The sequence below is a fragment of the Antennarius striatus genome, chromosome 2, assembly GCF_040054535.1.
Source record: "Antennarius striatus isolate MH-2024 chromosome 2, ASM4005453v1, whole genome shotgun sequence".
Classification (NCBI taxonomy): Eukaryota; Metazoa; Chordata; class Actinopteri; order Lophiiformes; family Antennariidae; genus Antennarius; species Antennarius striatus.
Window position 1 is genome coordinate 22,824,781 of NC_090777.1, and position 15,643 is coordinate 22,840,423.

Below are 15,643 nucleotides of genomic sequence, written 5' to 3' on the forward strand. Positions count from 1 at the left end.
ATTTCATATATTCAGCCTTTTAATTGACAGATTTATTGGTAGAGAAACACATGAAAAATACAAAAATGTTACTTTTGGGCCCAAACAGTGACCAAGGGTTAAGATTAAAGCTCAGTCCTGTAATTTTGGCGATCTCAGAGACTCCATGATTAGAGACCAGATTGTTTTTGGGACTAATGAGAAAAAGCTCTGGGAGAAACTATTGGGGGAGACAGACCTCACGTTAAACAGCACTATAAGAATAGTTACGGCGACAGGTACTGACTGTCAGACAGCCTGCGCAAGGAGCAACGTAGCAAGAAAATGAAGCAGTGAACACCGTGTCACTGAAAGGAAAACAACGGAGAAAAAGTAAAAGCAATGACAATCATAACAAAACCAGTGATAAAGATGTGTTCAACTGCAAGAGATGCGGTGAGAAACACGGACCTAGAAAATGTCCTGCCTATCGAAAAAAGTGTGCAAAATGCTAGGGACAAAATCATGCCAGAATGTGTCTCTCAAAGAAGAAGGGACAAGGTGTGCACATAGTGCAGGAAGACATAGACGATAGTGATGATTTGAGTGAGACATTTTTTAATAAAGATGGTGTCACACGATGAAGATGTTAACACACCGTCATCAAGAGCAGATGATACGGTCCAGACTGTTAATTCAGTAACAGGAGATACTTATCCCTCAAAAGATGGCTTGGGAGCCGCACTGCTCCAGATGCATGAAGATAAATGGCACCCTGGAGCATATGCCTCTCGATCAATGAGATACTGAGCAACACTATGCTCAAATTGAAAAAGAGACTTTGGGCTTAGTGTTTGGGTGTAGACAGTTTCACGGTTATGTTAACGGACTGCCAACCTTTACAGCAGAGACTGACCACAAACCCCTCATCTCAATCAGAAAAAAGAATCTCAGTGATATGTCACCCAGAAAGCAGCACATGATGATGGCGTTGCAGCGTTATGACTTTGACCTCATTTACACACCAGGAAAATACATTGTACTGGCAGACACTTTGTCACAAGCACCAGCTGCGAGCAGTGATGTGCTGGTCAGCCCTGTGTCCGATGATGCTGAGACACATGTAAACATGATGAATGCTTCTCTCCCAACAACAGATGTCATGCTGCAGAAAGTTGTGCAGGAGACAGCAAAAGATCTGTTGCTGCAGAAGGTGACCCACAATATCCAAAATGGATGATCGTGAGAAGACTGCCCAGGGTTCTACCCTGTGCATGCAGGTTTGTGTAGGGCTAATGGACTGCTGCTGAGACAAAACAGAATTGTCATCCCACAATCTCTGCGTCAAGACATCCTTCAGCGCATCCATGAGGGACATCTGGGAGTGGAGAAATGTAAAAGGAGAGCAAGAGAAGGTTTATTGGCCAGGCATCAATGAAGATATAGAGGAAATGATACAGAAATGGGAAACATGCCTCAAGCTTCATTACAAACAAAGGAGCCGACGCTTGTTGCGGAACTACCCACTGCACAATGGCAAAAGGTGGGCACTGACTTATTTAATCTGCATGGCAAGGACTATCTTCTGATGATTGACTATTACTCTAACTACCCAGAAGTTGCACAGCTTTCCAGTACATCAGCACAGTCTGTCATCACACACATGAAAGGTTTTTTCTCCAGACTCAGGATATTGAGGTTCAGATAGAGGGGGCAGGATCTGAACAAGTGGGTGTTACACCAGCTATGCAACACAATGAGGCTCCTTCACTTCCCTCAGTGAATGTCACACTCAGAAGGTCTACCACACCAAAGAAGCATCCGGAGAGGCGCATAGAACAAGGATGACTTGTTCAACAGATAAACAGTGAAAGACAGATGTTGACATTGTAGCACAGTTTAAAAAAAAAAAAAGATTTGTGATTCATGTTATTCTCACATGTTTGGAAGGGGGTTGTGATGACAAGTGTTAACAAAAGTGTCACTAGTAGGTAGCAGTGTGTGAGTTATCCAGCAGGAGTAAAAAGAATGAACAACTAGCTGAAGCTAGCATAAAGTTCTAAGTAAAAACAAGAACATTACAAGTACTACATTACAAGACTTGCAGTTGGCGACTCTGAAAATCCGACTTCAGGGGTGTTAGTAGACATAATGCTGTGGTTTGGTCCAAGCCCAAATCTTGGACGCCTGCTGCTCAGAGTGCAAATTAAAATTATACACAACCCAACACATCAATAAGTAAACAAATAAAGATAAATAAAACACAAGAACAAATAATGAAACAGAGCATCAAGATCTACCAGAAAAACTGCTTTCAAAAAAGATGACTGCTGATTGGATTACATACCAGATATCTTTTAAACAGGAATGAAACTTAGGGTTAGCTTTTTCAGATTTTGTGACTCATCAGACTTATTAAATTAAAAATTATTATTTAAGTGCAGATTCAGGTAAGACAAGAGTAAGATTAATAATAGTAATAGTGTGTTATACTGCGCTCCATGGCGCACTGGCGTCGCACCTGGAGTGTCCCCCACCTCTCGTCCAAAAGTCTGCTGGGAAAGGCTCCAGCGACCCATGACCTGCAAAAAGTGGAAGAAGTGGTTATGAAGATGGTTGGATGAATGGATGGATGGATGGATGGATGGATGGATGGATGGGTTTGTTATACTGCTAGTGTGATTCTTGCGTATAAATCAGGAAACGGAAGGGAAGCGACTACTGATCAGTAAACGGCCCGCCATTCAAATGTTATTGGAAAGACTCCCCCACAGAAATACACACACATCTGTCAGAGGTCTTGATCATTTCCACCGGAAGAAATAAGTAACTTCAACTTTAATGTATGCTTCAATTAATAAACAAGAAATATATTGGAATTTTTAAAATCTGATGTTACGAGAGGAGGATTTAGGCTTACATGCTTTGTTTTAGACTAGTGCACTCCATTCATTGTGGTTTTTGCTGTAACGATTGCAATCAGGAACTGATGCAAGTGAGTAATTCTGATCATGACAAGAATAATTTTATAAGTTTATAATTATTAAGGTGGCTTTTAATATCAATCCAACAAACACATCTGCTGCTTATATGACTTAGAAATGCTGATATTATTGTGAAATCCAAACACAAATCCATCTGGCCGGCCGTCCATCCATCCATCCATCCAATTTCTCGTATGCTTATTTATTTTAATTTTGAAAATTCAAGTTATTCTCAGATATGTTTTTTTCCACAACAATCCAGGGTGAAGGTCATTGTTTGTCTTTCTTTTGTCTGTCCATTTCTGAAGATGGCATGATACGTAAATACGTATTCTGCGTTTCAACGAAGTGAAAGCCGCGCCCCTCATACGTCATCAATAGGCGCCTTGAAATCAATTCCCTGAATTAATAGTTCAAAATGAGATTTTCGTCTAAATATAAATTACTTTGATGGTTAATTGTAACGTGTTTTTTTTTTAATTTTACTATTACATACACTGTTGTTTTGCTAAACAAAAAAACAAAACAAAAAAAAACATACATACAACAATTTAGCGCTTCTCAATTACGTCATCAACAGGCACCCAAACACACGACAGCGGGTAGGAGAGACAATTTCACATTGTGGAAACAAGTTAGTAGTTTAACGTAAAGCAAAGTGAACTATGGTTTTCATTGAGGGTTTTTTTTTTTTTTTTACTTTATTTTACACACTGGAGACTTTTGACGTGGATGTCCACGTAGCTCGTTAGCTAACGCTGCCGGGTTTGCTAACGTTGACTTAGTTGCTACGGTCTTTAGGTCCGCGCTGTCCGTCTGGTTAAAACCTGTTTTGTTTTTAAATTCACGCCACACAACGTTTGATGAGCGGCCCGCGGTTCTGTCTTCTTGTGTTTATCAGGCATTATGACGCAAAGGAAGAGGCCGTCCAGCACACCGCACAGTCAGAGCGGAGTAAGTTCGTTTCTGTTCGTTTCTACTGCTCACCATTCACTATTGTACTTCTGCTGTCATGGAAAGGGCATCTAGGTGAAAAAGAAGAGTATCTCTTGGCTAATTTATCCTTATACCTGACTCCAGCTCATCTGCCTCATTAGAAAAACCCAGACAATGAATCCTGAATTATTTTCCCATGCTGAAGTGTAGCTATTGGACAATAGATGTCTGGGGTGTTGGATGCAGTCATGTGTTTGATATAATATATAATATGATGTGTTGTACTTTTGAACTGTCATGCAGAGGCGATCCGGCAGCACTTTATCTCCGGAAGAGGAGGATGACCTGTCCTTCACCCTACCGAGTTCATCACAAGTCCAGAAAGGCCTGGAGAAACTAACGCCTCTGCAAGTTGACCAAAAAGTGAAGAGCCACAAAATTCCAGAATCGGTGATCAAAATAATTGATTTTTACACCTCGGTGTTTGATTCCATGTCTGATCTTTTGGTCCTGCAGGCGGCTGAGGTTGTGCAGTATTTTTTAGTGAAGGACCAAAAGAAGATTCCCATACGGCGCGCAGGTAAAGCTGCACTACTTTACAGTGTGATGACAAGAGGAAGATGCAGTCAGAGGGTTAGTTTTTTATAATGTCCTAATCTTAAATTGAACTTTTAAACAGATCTTGTCAAACACGTACTGAAGGAGTACAGGAACATTTTTCCAGAGATCATGAAGAGGGTGGCGCGGACGTTCGACCAGGTCTAAGAAAACACTGGAATCCGCCAAACGTTGTCATACTAAACATTAAAATCATTCAATGCTATAATTTTCCGCTGTATTCTTCAGGTTTTTGGCCTTAAACTGGTTGAAATCGATTCCAAAAACCACGTGTACATACTCATCAACAAGCTGGAGGGTGCTGAGGGAGCCCCACCAGTCAGGTGAGTGTTGGAGAGAGTGAATGATGGTACGTGACTCCCTTTTTGTAAATCACGTCCGTGTTTGTGTTTTGTGTTTGCAGCAGCCCGTCCAATCCAAAGCTGGGTCTGCTGTTTGTCATCCTCAGTATTATCTTCATGAAAGGAGGCGTCGTCAGAGAAAGTGAGTGATACCCTTAATTCTCTATAAGCACATTCACCATCCGTTCATGTGTAATAACTGACATGTTTGGGTTGTGCTGCAGACATGATCTGGAACTTTCTCAAAAAACTGCGTGTCGACCCCGGGTAAGATGACATTAATTTAAACGTGAGTTTTTATAACATGATGACGTGTTAATAACACATCCGTGACGATTTATGACCTCTCCAGAAAGAAGCATGAAGAGTTTGGTGATGTGAAGCGGGTGGTGACAGACGAGTTTGTGCGACAAAGGTAAACCTCTGATCGAATTTATTTTATGATATACTGAAGGATTTCATTTACAGTATTTTATAGAGATCATTTCCCATCATGCATCACAGAAAGGGAACAGATGTTAAACAGAAAAGCAGAGGAGGTGCGTTTTATCCAACAGACCCCTGATTTGACTCCCACATGCTGTTATTATAGAGATCTGACTGTAATTGGATTGCGTGAGCGGGGGTTTAGCTCTGTCAGCTAAGCCATCAAACTTGTTATCAGAAGATTGCGGGTTGGAGCCCCACTGGTGTGTTCAGAGCCGGTGTCTGTCAGACCATAGACTCTGGTTTATACCACACCACAGAGCAGGAGGAGACGGGGATGAAGGTGTGCAGGTAGAAGTTACCTGGACAAATTTCCTCTCCAAACATCACAAGTCATCTTATGATTCTGTTTTCATGTCAGTTCCGTCTACTTCACCCCGTTCCTGTTCTCCATGATGGTTTGTGCAGGATTCATGCTTTAAGTATGAATCTCTTAATGTCACAATACAGTTCAGGTTCCAGGCTCTAATTTGACTAGTAATATACACCGAGATAAAAAGCAATTAAACCTAAAGTTCAAAGCTATGCAGACGCCAAACATTAACCATTTATCTTTGTTCAGTCACTGATTGGAGGTCTGGTATTACAGCGTCAGGCTAGCAGTGTCAAATGCTTTGCTAGCTAAAGCTGTTTTCAGTGTTTCTGTGGAACCTGTTTAGGTACTTGGAGTATATGCGAGTTCCTCACACGGACCCGGTGGAGCACGAGTTTCGATGGGGCCAGCGTGCTGCTGTGGAGGTGTCCCAAGCCAAAATCCTGGAGTTCATGGGCCAAGTAAGTATCTGTTTTGCACCGCAGTCAGAAAACGCCGAGCTCGCTCCTGACGAATTTGTGCTGTTTGATCCCAGCTTCATGACCGCGAACCAAAGAGCTGGACCCAGCAGTACCGGGAAGCCCACTCCACCCCCAGCTCCCAGGCCAACACCAGTAGCCAGAGATGACCATTCCAGTATCACAAGGATTTGTTTCCATCACCTGCATCCATCTGTGGCCGTTTAGTTTCTGTTCTTCCTGTTCTTAAAATTATGTGATGTCATCTTTGTGAATCGTTTCCAAGTGTTTCCTCTCTGGAATCATTTTAGTTTGGTTCAGAAGATATACATGGTGTTTTATGTGGGGGTGGGGTGGAGTGGGTAAGAGTTAATTAATGACACGACACACAAGTTAGGGTTTCATTTTATTGTCTGTACATTGGAGTCAATTATTTAGTGTTGGGGAAAATAAAAGTGTTGAAACCAGTGGACTGATTGACCTAAATCTCACACTCCACACCTGATGTGACACACATCCACAGGAGGGCGCTGACAGCAAGCTCTGAAGAAATAAAGGTTTATTTAAAGGATTTTGTCTTCAAAGATGAAACAGCTGTTGACCAATCAGATCAATGGATTTTGGTTTGATTGTCAGCAGGATTCTGCAAACTTTACTAAACAGATGTGAATAAGACAAAAGGAGGACGGATAACAAATGATTTAAATTCATTGTAGTGCAAACCCAGATTATTTCTATAACATTCATTCACATGACATCTCCATTATTCAACTAGAAAATTAAACGTACAAAGACCAAGATGCCCTGCCACAGGAAAAATACAAGTTTGCACCGATGTGGACAGAACTTCTATTTAACACGTAACCACGGATAAACAGGTGGTGTGTGTGTGTGTGTGTGTGTACAGATAAAATATTTTTGTGTCACCATGTCCCTGTGCAACAACAGGCTTTAATGAAGGTGTGAATCAAACAGGAGATAAATCCTTCATACAACGTTAGAGTCTGGGCCTCCTCTGAGACCCAGACCAGAATCACCTTGACCTGTGTGTGTAATTGTGTGTAACATGCTTGTTGCACAAAAATACACACTATGGATGTTTGAAAGGGAAAACTACAAAGTCCAGATAGAGCAGATTTCAGGTCTGGTGTTGATAAAGTTGACGGCTACCTGCATGCAGATCTGGACTCTTGTGGCACATAATTAGGTTCTTATTTGACACAACAGTTACGAATAAAGTTTCTGAAGAGCCACGCCCACACAGCCAGAATGCTATCTCAGCAGTTTATATACAGAGCGAACAAAGAAGCTAATTATTTTGTTCATGTTATGTTGGGAAGGCTTTGCCGTCGGCCCAGGGCTGCACCCTGAGGGATACGGACTAGTAGACCAATCAAGACCAGCTACTGGTACCCAACGTTTTGGGTACTTTACTTTCAGAGGACCAAAATTTTTTTGTAACACAGACCCCGAACCTCAAGCTAAAACCCTCGTAAACAGAATCACAACACAGTAAACAACAAAAAAAAACCCCACACATTTGTAATATTTCCATATATAAAGGCTCCACTTCTGATTAAAATGTCAGTTAAAACAGCATTAATTTGCTTCTAGAGTGTGTGTCTGTTTAAGGATGCATAGACCAATCGTGTGTGTGTGTGTGTGTGTGTGTGTGTGTGTGTGTGTCTGTGAGGCACATCCTGGTTTCTGGACGGGTAAAGTGCCAAACGCCTCTGCTTTCACTCTTTAAGCACGATGAACTCACAACCAGAGATCTGTGCTTCCTGGTGTTTTGGTAAGACGGTCCAGACGGCGCAGATGCAGAATGTCTGCATATCGTTTTACTTCATTTTTCACAGTTTAGGAATCGCAGACATTTGGCTGAGGCTGGCATCATAAAGTGCTTTTACACTGGAAATGCCACAGAAGGAAAGTCACAAGGGTTCTTCACAATAAAAACAAACGCTATGGTTGTTTAAATTAAAAAGGACACTTTGCAGGTTCCCTCCTCCGCTAGATGTGATCCGGGACGGTCCCCAGAGCCTCTGCTGGGTCTCGATCCACGTCCACATTCTGAAGAGGAGACAAACTATTATTTCTGATTCTGATTGAAATTAAAGCTTGTTTAAGGTGCTAAAACTACTTAGCAGAACGAGGTTCGTACCACTGGTTTGTCCCTGTGAGTGTTAACGGCTTCAATGTTGAGGAAGACAGACTCCACCTTACAACCTGAGGTAGAAAAACCAGAAATTGAAAACAGGAAGATTTCAGGGCGGTTCTGACCAATCAGAATGTGACAGGAAGCAACTGAGGGTTCAGCAGGATGACTGACCGTAGGCGACAGGGGTGAGTTTCAGGACCGTGTGGAGAGGACACTTCAGGTAGGGCAGCTCAGCTGACACACATGGAGGAACAGAAGTCAGTTTGTTGAAATAAACACATCAAATCAAATGATGTCTTCTTTGTCGTTTCCCTCACCAGCGCTCTTGTCCAGGAAGTAGGCCAGCAAACACCTCATGACGGCCTGATGACACACGACCAACACGTTCTCCTGCCGCTCCAGCTCCATGATGACCGGCTCCAGACGCTGGACCAGGTCCTCATAGGACTGGTGGCAGACAGACAAACACAAACACAAACAGACGCTGGAACGATGATCAGTCAAATCAGGGGTTTTGTTCGTCAGTCGTGGCTCAAGTTGATAAAAACGTATTTATTTTTTTCAAAACTTTTCCCATAGCTTTTCCCATAACCTTTACTCCACTGTGGCTGTAGCCAGCAAAGCTACATCAAGCAAGCTAAACGAGCTAATGCTAACAGCAACTTTGGATCAGGCCTGACTCACATGGTCCTACTTCATGAAACTGAGGACAATAATGACTGGATTTTAAATTTTGGGTGAACTGCTCCTTTAAGGACTCCTAGACGTAAACATTTCCAGGACTCCTCCTCTTCCTCACCTCTCCTTTGGGGTAGCGATAGCTGTATTTGTCCTGGTCCCTCAGCGCAAACTCCTCTGGATAATTCTCCTGGATCTCCTCGTATGTCATGTCCTCACACACCCCCTGAGAACGCAGAACAAATGAGTGTCTCTGACCACGCACACACACACATACCAGCGCACACACACACACACACACACACACACACACACACACACACACACACTCACAGCATCTATCTCATTGAGGGCCTTCCACTGCTCGTACTGGACTCCCAGCGCCTCTGCTGTCTGGATGGTCCTCTTCATGTGGCTCGTCCACACCTTCAGGTCCTTAATGGATTGTTCACGCAGGTACGAAGCCAGAGCACTGGCAAACTGACACACAGTCACATGACTCCATTGGCTTCATCATACTTAGTCACATGACCGTTATTTTAAAATCAGCTGCAGATTAAAAATCGTTCGATTCTTATTTTCCTCAAAGAAACCTTTAAGTATTTTAGTCTGGTTTTAAAACAGTTTATTTTCAGCTAGGGTCAGGTACACACACACACCTGTGCCCCACGTTGTGACAGCCCAGAGTCTCCCCCGATGCGCCCCACCAGGTTGAGCTCACTCTCTCCGTGGCGACACAGGTAGATGGACCTCGGGGTGACGTGGATGTTCATGAGGTAGTAGACGATGCGGCTCTGGATGTGGTCCTGGACCCGGTTCACCAGGTACCGGCTGCCCACGTTGAAGATCTTGATGTAGGACAAGTTTCTGCATAAAGACCAGAGTCGTCGGTCAGTTCATCTCCTCCTTCGTCTAAGGAATCGTTTTTGCTTTACATTTTTGTTCGTATTTAATAAAACCAACAAACTTACAATTAAATAAAGGCTAAATTCAATAAAAAGATACGTTTAAAGCTCACAAATCCTAAACTGCCAAAAACAAAACCATTAAAATAGATGAGTTTAGATCAGACGGTCGCTCCCTGCAGAAAGGAGGCGGGACTTCTCACGACATCACTGATTGGATAAAAACGGCGTGGGTCTAAACCTGACTGTTATCACCTGTCCTTGTCGTCGTCCAGTGGGACGTAATTTAACTTGTAGCATTCGATCCGCTTCAGGAAGTCGGCCACAGCTTCCTCTTTGTCGCAGCCCACGTAGTCCGGACTGCTCAGCTTCACCTGCTGTTTGAGGGGACGAATCAAACGTTAACGTTCTGGTAGTCTCTCATATTCACTTCATACATAGAGCAACAGTTTGTAAGGCTGCCAAGAGTGAGCGCTTCCATGTCTTGTGCTCAGACGTGATTTTTAAACAGTAATAAAACAAAGGGAAATTATTATTGATTTGCTTTATTGTTCATCAGATCTGATTGGCTCCATCACTAGATTGGTGACGCCGGTTAAATATTAGCTCCAGGTGAGAAACACCTGGCTTTAAAGGAAACAGAGATGGGCTCTGATTGGTTGAATTCATGTTAAACAATTACCGATGAAAAAATACTTTTAACTTAAATACTGTATTAACTTTCGCTTTAAAAAATGACTTATTGATCATTTATATAGTATGTTAAAATGGTAAAATTTTAAATTAATCTAAAATCAAAACCTATTTTTTTGCAAAAAGAACAATTTTTTTTTTTTTTAATGTAACAAAGGAAATGAAAATAATAAAAACAGGAAGAGAAAGTAATATTCCGCTGAAAGCAGCAGAACTGTTCTCCATCGAGGAACACGTTAACACTTACTTTAATATTCTCAGCGATGATTTCTGGATCATCACATATTGACTCCACAAAGAAAACCTGAAAACACAATAAAGAGAGAAACTAGCAGGAGTTTCATTTTTCAGGTTTTGTAATCCCCCCACAAAAACAACAACAACAACACACCTTGTAACCGTTTTCTTTGGCAAAGCTGAGGATGACCTCTCTGCGCTCGATGGTGGTGTTAGTGGCATCGAACACCTTCAAGACAAAACCAGATGACGATCAGAAGTCGAAAAGCACTGACTTTTTATTTAGTCACCAAACCTGTAGTAACTAATTTTGTCCACAGGGGGTCAGCAGAGACAACTCACCACGACCTGCCCCAGTTCTCTGGTGAAGTAGTCGCACACATCTTTCAGGGCAGCCACAGCACAGGCTCTGTGCACAACAGATAACACATGGATGACAAACAAACACACAACGACAACCCCGCACTACACTCCCATGCACGGTCACACATTGTTAGCCGTTAGCTCCTAACAGTGTTAGCCGTTAGCTCCTGTCTGGATTAAGATTCATACTTGCGTATCTTCATGGCCTCGGTGTTGTCCGGTCTGAAGAACTCGAAGCTGTTGTAAGCCTGCGTGGCGTGTCGGCGGTACTGCCCAACGTTGAACGCTGCATCATAAAAAGAAGCGTCGCCATGGTTTCATGACTTTGCGCAAGCATCTTTAAAAAAGGTTATAATTTTGGGATATGAACTCATTTTATGGAATAAACTCCTCAAGACTTTGAGAATTGATAGTTTTGCGAGTGTCTCTTCATTCTGAGACGAATCTTTCCTAACATACTTTTTTTTCACCGTTCTAAAAATAAGCTTGTTTGACTTTTGCCCAATTTCCCTTGCCTCAAAACTGCACACCTTTTCTCATGACACAAAACCAGTATTAGCAAGTTCATCTCTTTAATATAAATTTGACTAAGGTAAGACGATTTCCACGTGACATTTTTATATTGCCAGCATTTTTCAAATTGCGGCAGAGCAGCATCAAATCTCCACACGTTGCCAGGTTTTACCTTTCGTTGTAACGCCGATCCAGTTCAGGTACCTGGTGAGCTTTTTAGAGATGTAGGTCTTCCCTCTGGCCGGGAGGCCCACCATCACGATCATCGTTGGAGAGTTGGTGAACTGTGGCACGGATGCTAAAACACACAAACACACAGCGTTAAATAACAAGAACCATCAATAGAATCACTCAACAGTTTAGTAAATGTTGGTGTTCATGTATTATTGACTTTCCTGCAGAGAGTCGGGCGAGAAGATCGATGGCACTGTCATGCCTGAGTTGGTTAGCCTAGCCTAGCTTAGATCCAACCTCTCCAAAAAATAAAAGGTCACATGAAGCAGTTTGAAACTTTTGGAGTAAACAAAACCAGTGGCTGAGAAACCAAAGATCTCCTGCGTGGAGGTAAAACTGTCGGATCATCACAGCAGAAACGGGCGTCCACGTTGACCCTCTGGGGTGAACGACCTTTGGGTCTCTCACAGAGAGGAACGCACCACAGGAGATCCACACCACCCAACAGTTTCATAAGTTCTGTCAGACAGAGAAGCACCTCCTTTAATGCAAGTAGGAACTCGTCAGGCTGAACCGAGTACTCACAGCCTCGCCGCTGTTTCAGCCGGCTCTTCATCCACGGCACCCAGGTCTTCTCCAGGGGCGTCTGAGTCAGCTTCCTCTGTGTCTCCGACATGGCTTCAGCATGCAGGTGAGAGAGTGTGTGTGTGTGTGTGCACGCCTCTCTGCAGTGTTAGCGTGTCTGACGGCAGGAAGGATGAACCGGCTTGCTCAGGTAAGCAGACTGGTTATCATGGTGGGAGGAGATTCCAGCCGGTCGTCTCGCCCGATTGCCTTGCCGCAAAGCGCGGCACGCCTCTGATTGGTCCGCAGTCAGTGGTGTTCACCGTCTCACCAAAGCCGTGAGGGAGGTGACTCACCAATCAGAAAGCAGAACTCTAAACTTTGTCCCAGCAAACAGGAAGTGGTTTAGCGTGAAAGAACAGGCAGAATGTGTGCTGAGGGCGTGCTTTTAATTTGCACGGTCATGTTTTTGGGGTTTTTTTTAAACATGTGGATTTTGGATGAGAAGTTCAAAAGTGATCCAGTGAAACCAGTTTATAGTCACAAGATGATTTATCATTATTTTCCTTCATGTTGGGAAAATTTATTTTAAAAAACCCATTCCCAACACATAATTAAAAAGTACAAAAATTATCCAGAATTTGCACCCATACACAAAAGAATCCAAATCTGAAGTTATCTGACGGAGGAGCAGCTAAAGCGATCCAGGTGAATAAGTTCTGGTTCCAGACAAGCTGCCTGCTTTTAATGTCTGGTGGGATTTGAAGGCAGCACCTGCAGCAGGTAAACTGGGAATATTCCAGAAATGGAAGCTTTTGTCTGAGAGGAATGAGATAAGATTCCGCAGGAAGGCTGCTAAAACCTGCATCTGTTTTGCAGCTCAAGAGTCTCTAGGAAAAACTGGAGACACTGGAATCTTTGATTTCTGCTGCATTGATCTGTTTCAACAGTTCTGGTGTGGTTCACTTGTCAATAACTGATCAATCATAGACGATAACCCTTATCCTGAACCTGTTAGATAACATCCGAGAATCATTTTCCCTCCATCTGTTTGCTGGACAGAACTCTTCAGCTACGTGACGTCATCGCTGCGTCTAACCAATCAGGAGTCAGACTAAGACGGGCCCTGCTTATGCTGACGCCGCTAAACGCCCGGTAGGGGTCTACGTCTTTACGCGTCTGCTCTACATGCAGCGTGTGTGTGTGTGTGAGTGTGCGCGCGCGCGAGCGAGCGAACACCGCGATCGATCCATGACGTCATGAAGCCTCACCTGTGCTCTCACACCGCGTGCGCCTCCGCGGCCGCCGAGCGGCCGGACCGTTCTGCTCGGACTCCATTTGTTTCTTCACGTCAAGCCACGTGGTTCCGTCCTCATCATGGGGCTGCCCCCCCCCCCCCGGCACAAAATAAACTCCTGAAGCCCCCCCAAGGCCCCCCCCCCAGGCGCCCTCCCCCCAGGCCTCTCCCGCCCCCCTCCTAACGGACGCGCTGGCTGGAGCGGAGGACACGCGACCCTCCCGTCGTCCACTTCCGCTCAGCGGGACACTCTGCACCATATGTCGCGAGCCCCCGCTAACACCCCGCCACCGTTACGCAACATTGTGCACGCGGGTTTTCGTGCAGGAGGCGCGTGGGATCGCCCGTGGCTCTGAGGCGCCTCGCGCCTCCGCGTCTGGGTGAGCGGCGGCTTTGACGTCCAACCACGCGCTCCGCTCCGTGATCAATGACTGATGAATGATACGCAGTTTGCGTCACGGGCCCGCGCAGGCGTGCGTACGGAAATGAATGGTATTAAAAGTGTGACGTGCACGCGCGAATGTTTATGTACTGTTTGTTAGCTGCGTGCGCGTGTTGTCGGCACTCACCTAGCGGCCGCAGGTGCCGGAGCGTCACCCCCACGCCACAGTGCTGCTTGGTCCCCGGTTCATTCATGACCCAGATCTGTCCTGTGAGTGTGTGTGTGTGTGTGTGTGCGCGCACGCGTGTCCTCCGCGACGTGATCGTCCGCGGATACGCGCACAACCCACGGCTCGTTAATTAGTCCCCAGATATCGATGCAAACATGACCAGGTTCTTCCAGGTTTTCCGATCGTTCCCGTGGTGCACCGCGGCTCTCCTCTTGTCTGGAGTGTCACTAGAAATGTGTTTTGCAGATTTGGGTTGTGGTGCATGTGGGTTTGTCACGCATGAAGTACTGAACCGATTCCACGGAAACCAAGTAGGAGGGTGTGTGATTCACTTTTTTAATTCTACTTCCTCATAATTTGTGAGACTGAATTTTTTTCCCAGGGAGAAAAAAAAAATAAAAATCGAGGATTCTGATTATTTTAAGAGGACATAGTTGGGTCTGGATCCGTAGATGTGTTGACAAACACACAAACAAACACAAACAAACACACACAGTTCAGGATATGTGTCGTCCATGTTTATTTATTAGTTGACAGTCTGGGGTTAGTTTGTCAGCTACAGAACAGCGCACAATGCAACAAGCAGGCACAACATCAGCACACCTCAATATTGCAGTACCCCTCATACCCCCCCCCATGTGTGTGTATGTTTGTGGAATCTACAAATACATACACACACACACACACTACAGCCACCCCATCCCCCATCTCCACTGTTATCAAAAGCCTGTTAGATCCTCGGATGCTGATCATGTTAATTATTGATGACATCATCAGAACTGATAATAGCGTTGTTGTTATCATGAGTAGTATTGCTATTATTTATATTGTTTTTGTCCTTTAGTGGGTTTTATTTTTATATTTTATATGTGTTTATATTTGCAAAAGACTGCAACTAAGGCAGACAGACAGGCCGTACAGTCAGACAGGAGCAGACAGACAGGCTGTACAGTCATTATGAGCAGACAGACAAGCTGTACAGTCATTATGAGCAGACAGACAAGCTGTACAGTCATTAGGAGCAGAGAGACAGGCTGTACAGTTAGCGGGAGCAGACAGACAGGCTGCCTGCTGTGGATGTTCACTGATGGACTGACCCACTAGTGAGACAAAAAGGAAGTGTTTCCTGGACAGGACAGAACTCACTGAGAGACTAACACGTTGTTTGTCAACAATAATAAAAATAGTAACAGAATATAATCATGAGAGCTCTGGGTCATGTGACCCGAGTTCGATGCTCCCTCTCTATAAACATTAACGAACCCACAGGATGTTCTGGGTTCCTGACCCTCCTTCATTTTTCTGACTGAGTTGGTTCAGATATTGAAGCCATAAAAATAAGATTGATTTACA

At 44.1% G+C, this 15,643-nt stretch overlaps 2 protein-coding genes across 5 annotated transcripts; one reads left to right on the forward strand and one right to left on the reverse strand.

The window, feature by feature from the left end:
• The first annotated feature begins 3,521 nt into the window (after positions 1-3,521).
• ndnl2 (necdin-like 2) lies at positions 3,522-6,566 on the forward strand. Of its 2 annotated transcripts, XM_068332642.1 has the most exons (11): positions 3,522-3,544; positions 3,844-3,896; positions 4,182-4,301; positions 4,395-4,458; positions 4,558-4,637; positions 4,725-4,819; positions 4,900-4,979; positions 5,062-5,104; positions 5,190-5,252; positions 5,983-6,097; positions 6,172-6,566. In XM_068332642.1, exons 2-11 carry the CDS (start codon positions 3,849-3,851, stop codon positions 6,262-6,264), a joined length of 801 nt encoding a protein of 266 aa, XP_068188743.1. In that variant the 5' UTR covers positions 3,522-3,544; positions 3,844-3,848; the 3' UTR covers positions 6,265-6,566. The 2 variants fall into 2 exon arrangements, with proteins under 2 accessions (XP_068188743.1, XP_068188753.1); XM_068332652.1 differs by lacking the exon at positions 3,522-3,544 and having other exon boundaries at positions 3,584-3,896; positions 4,903-4,979.
• A 145-nt stretch (positions 6,567-6,711) lies between these two features.
• On the reverse strand, positions 6,712-14,524 carry si:dkey-96f10.1 (6-phosphofructo-2-kinase/fructose-2,6-bisphosphatase). Of its 3 annotated transcripts, none has more exons than XM_068332619.1 (14): positions 14,249-14,524; positions 11,817-11,942; positions 11,321-11,417; positions 11,111-11,177; positions 10,923-10,997; positions 10,779-10,835; positions 10,094-10,215; positions 9,593-9,800; positions 9,267-9,413; positions 9,055-9,159; positions 8,573-8,702; positions 8,427-8,489; positions 8,259-8,323; positions 6,712-8,167 (listed from the first exon to the last, which is right to left on the reverse strand). In XM_068332619.1, the coding sequence occupies exons 1-14, from the start codon at positions 14,313-14,315 to the stop codon at positions 8,108-8,110; spliced, it is 1,389 nt and encodes a 462-aa protein (XP_068188720.1). In that variant the 5' UTR covers positions 14,316-14,524; the 3' UTR covers positions 6,712-8,107. The 3 variants fall into 3 exon arrangements, with proteins under 3 accessions (XP_068188720.1, XP_068188730.1, XP_068188711.1); XM_068332629.1 differs by lacking the exon at positions 14,249-14,524 and adding an exon at positions 13,654-13,776; XM_068332610.1 differs by lacking the exon at positions 14,249-14,524 and adding an exon at positions 12,404-13,610.
• Between the last annotated feature and the right edge of the window lie 1,119 nt (positions 14,525-15,643).

Excerpts from the sequence above, each read along its gene's own strand:
- ndnl2 (XM_068332642.1), top strand. The coding sequence starts at position 3,849 with ATGACGCAAAGGAAGAGGCCGTCCAGCACACCGCACAGTCAGAGCGGA. Across the intron at positions 4,459-4,557 it reads GATTCCCATACGGCGCGCAG|ATCTTGTCAAACACGTACTG; the intron begins GTAAAGCTGCAC and ends ACTTTTAAACAG. Across the intron at positions 6,098-6,171 it reads TCCTGGAGTTCATGGGCCAA|CTTCATGACCGCGAACCAAA; the intron begins GTAAGTATCTGT and ends GTTTGATCCCAG.
- si:dkey-96f10.1 (XM_068332610.1), bottom strand. The coding sequence starts at position 12,494 with ATGTCGGAGACACAGAGGAAGCTGACTCAGACGCCCCTGGAGAAGACC. Across the intron at positions 10,998-11,110 it reads GAGAACTGGGGCAGGTCGTG|GTGTTCGATGCCACTAACAC; the intron begins GTGAGTTGTCTC and ends TTTGTCTTGAAG. Across the intron at positions 10,216-10,778 it reads TCATCGCTGAGAATATTAAA|CAGGTGAAGCTGAGCAGTCC; the intron begins GTAAGTGTTAAC and ends CCCCTCAAACAG.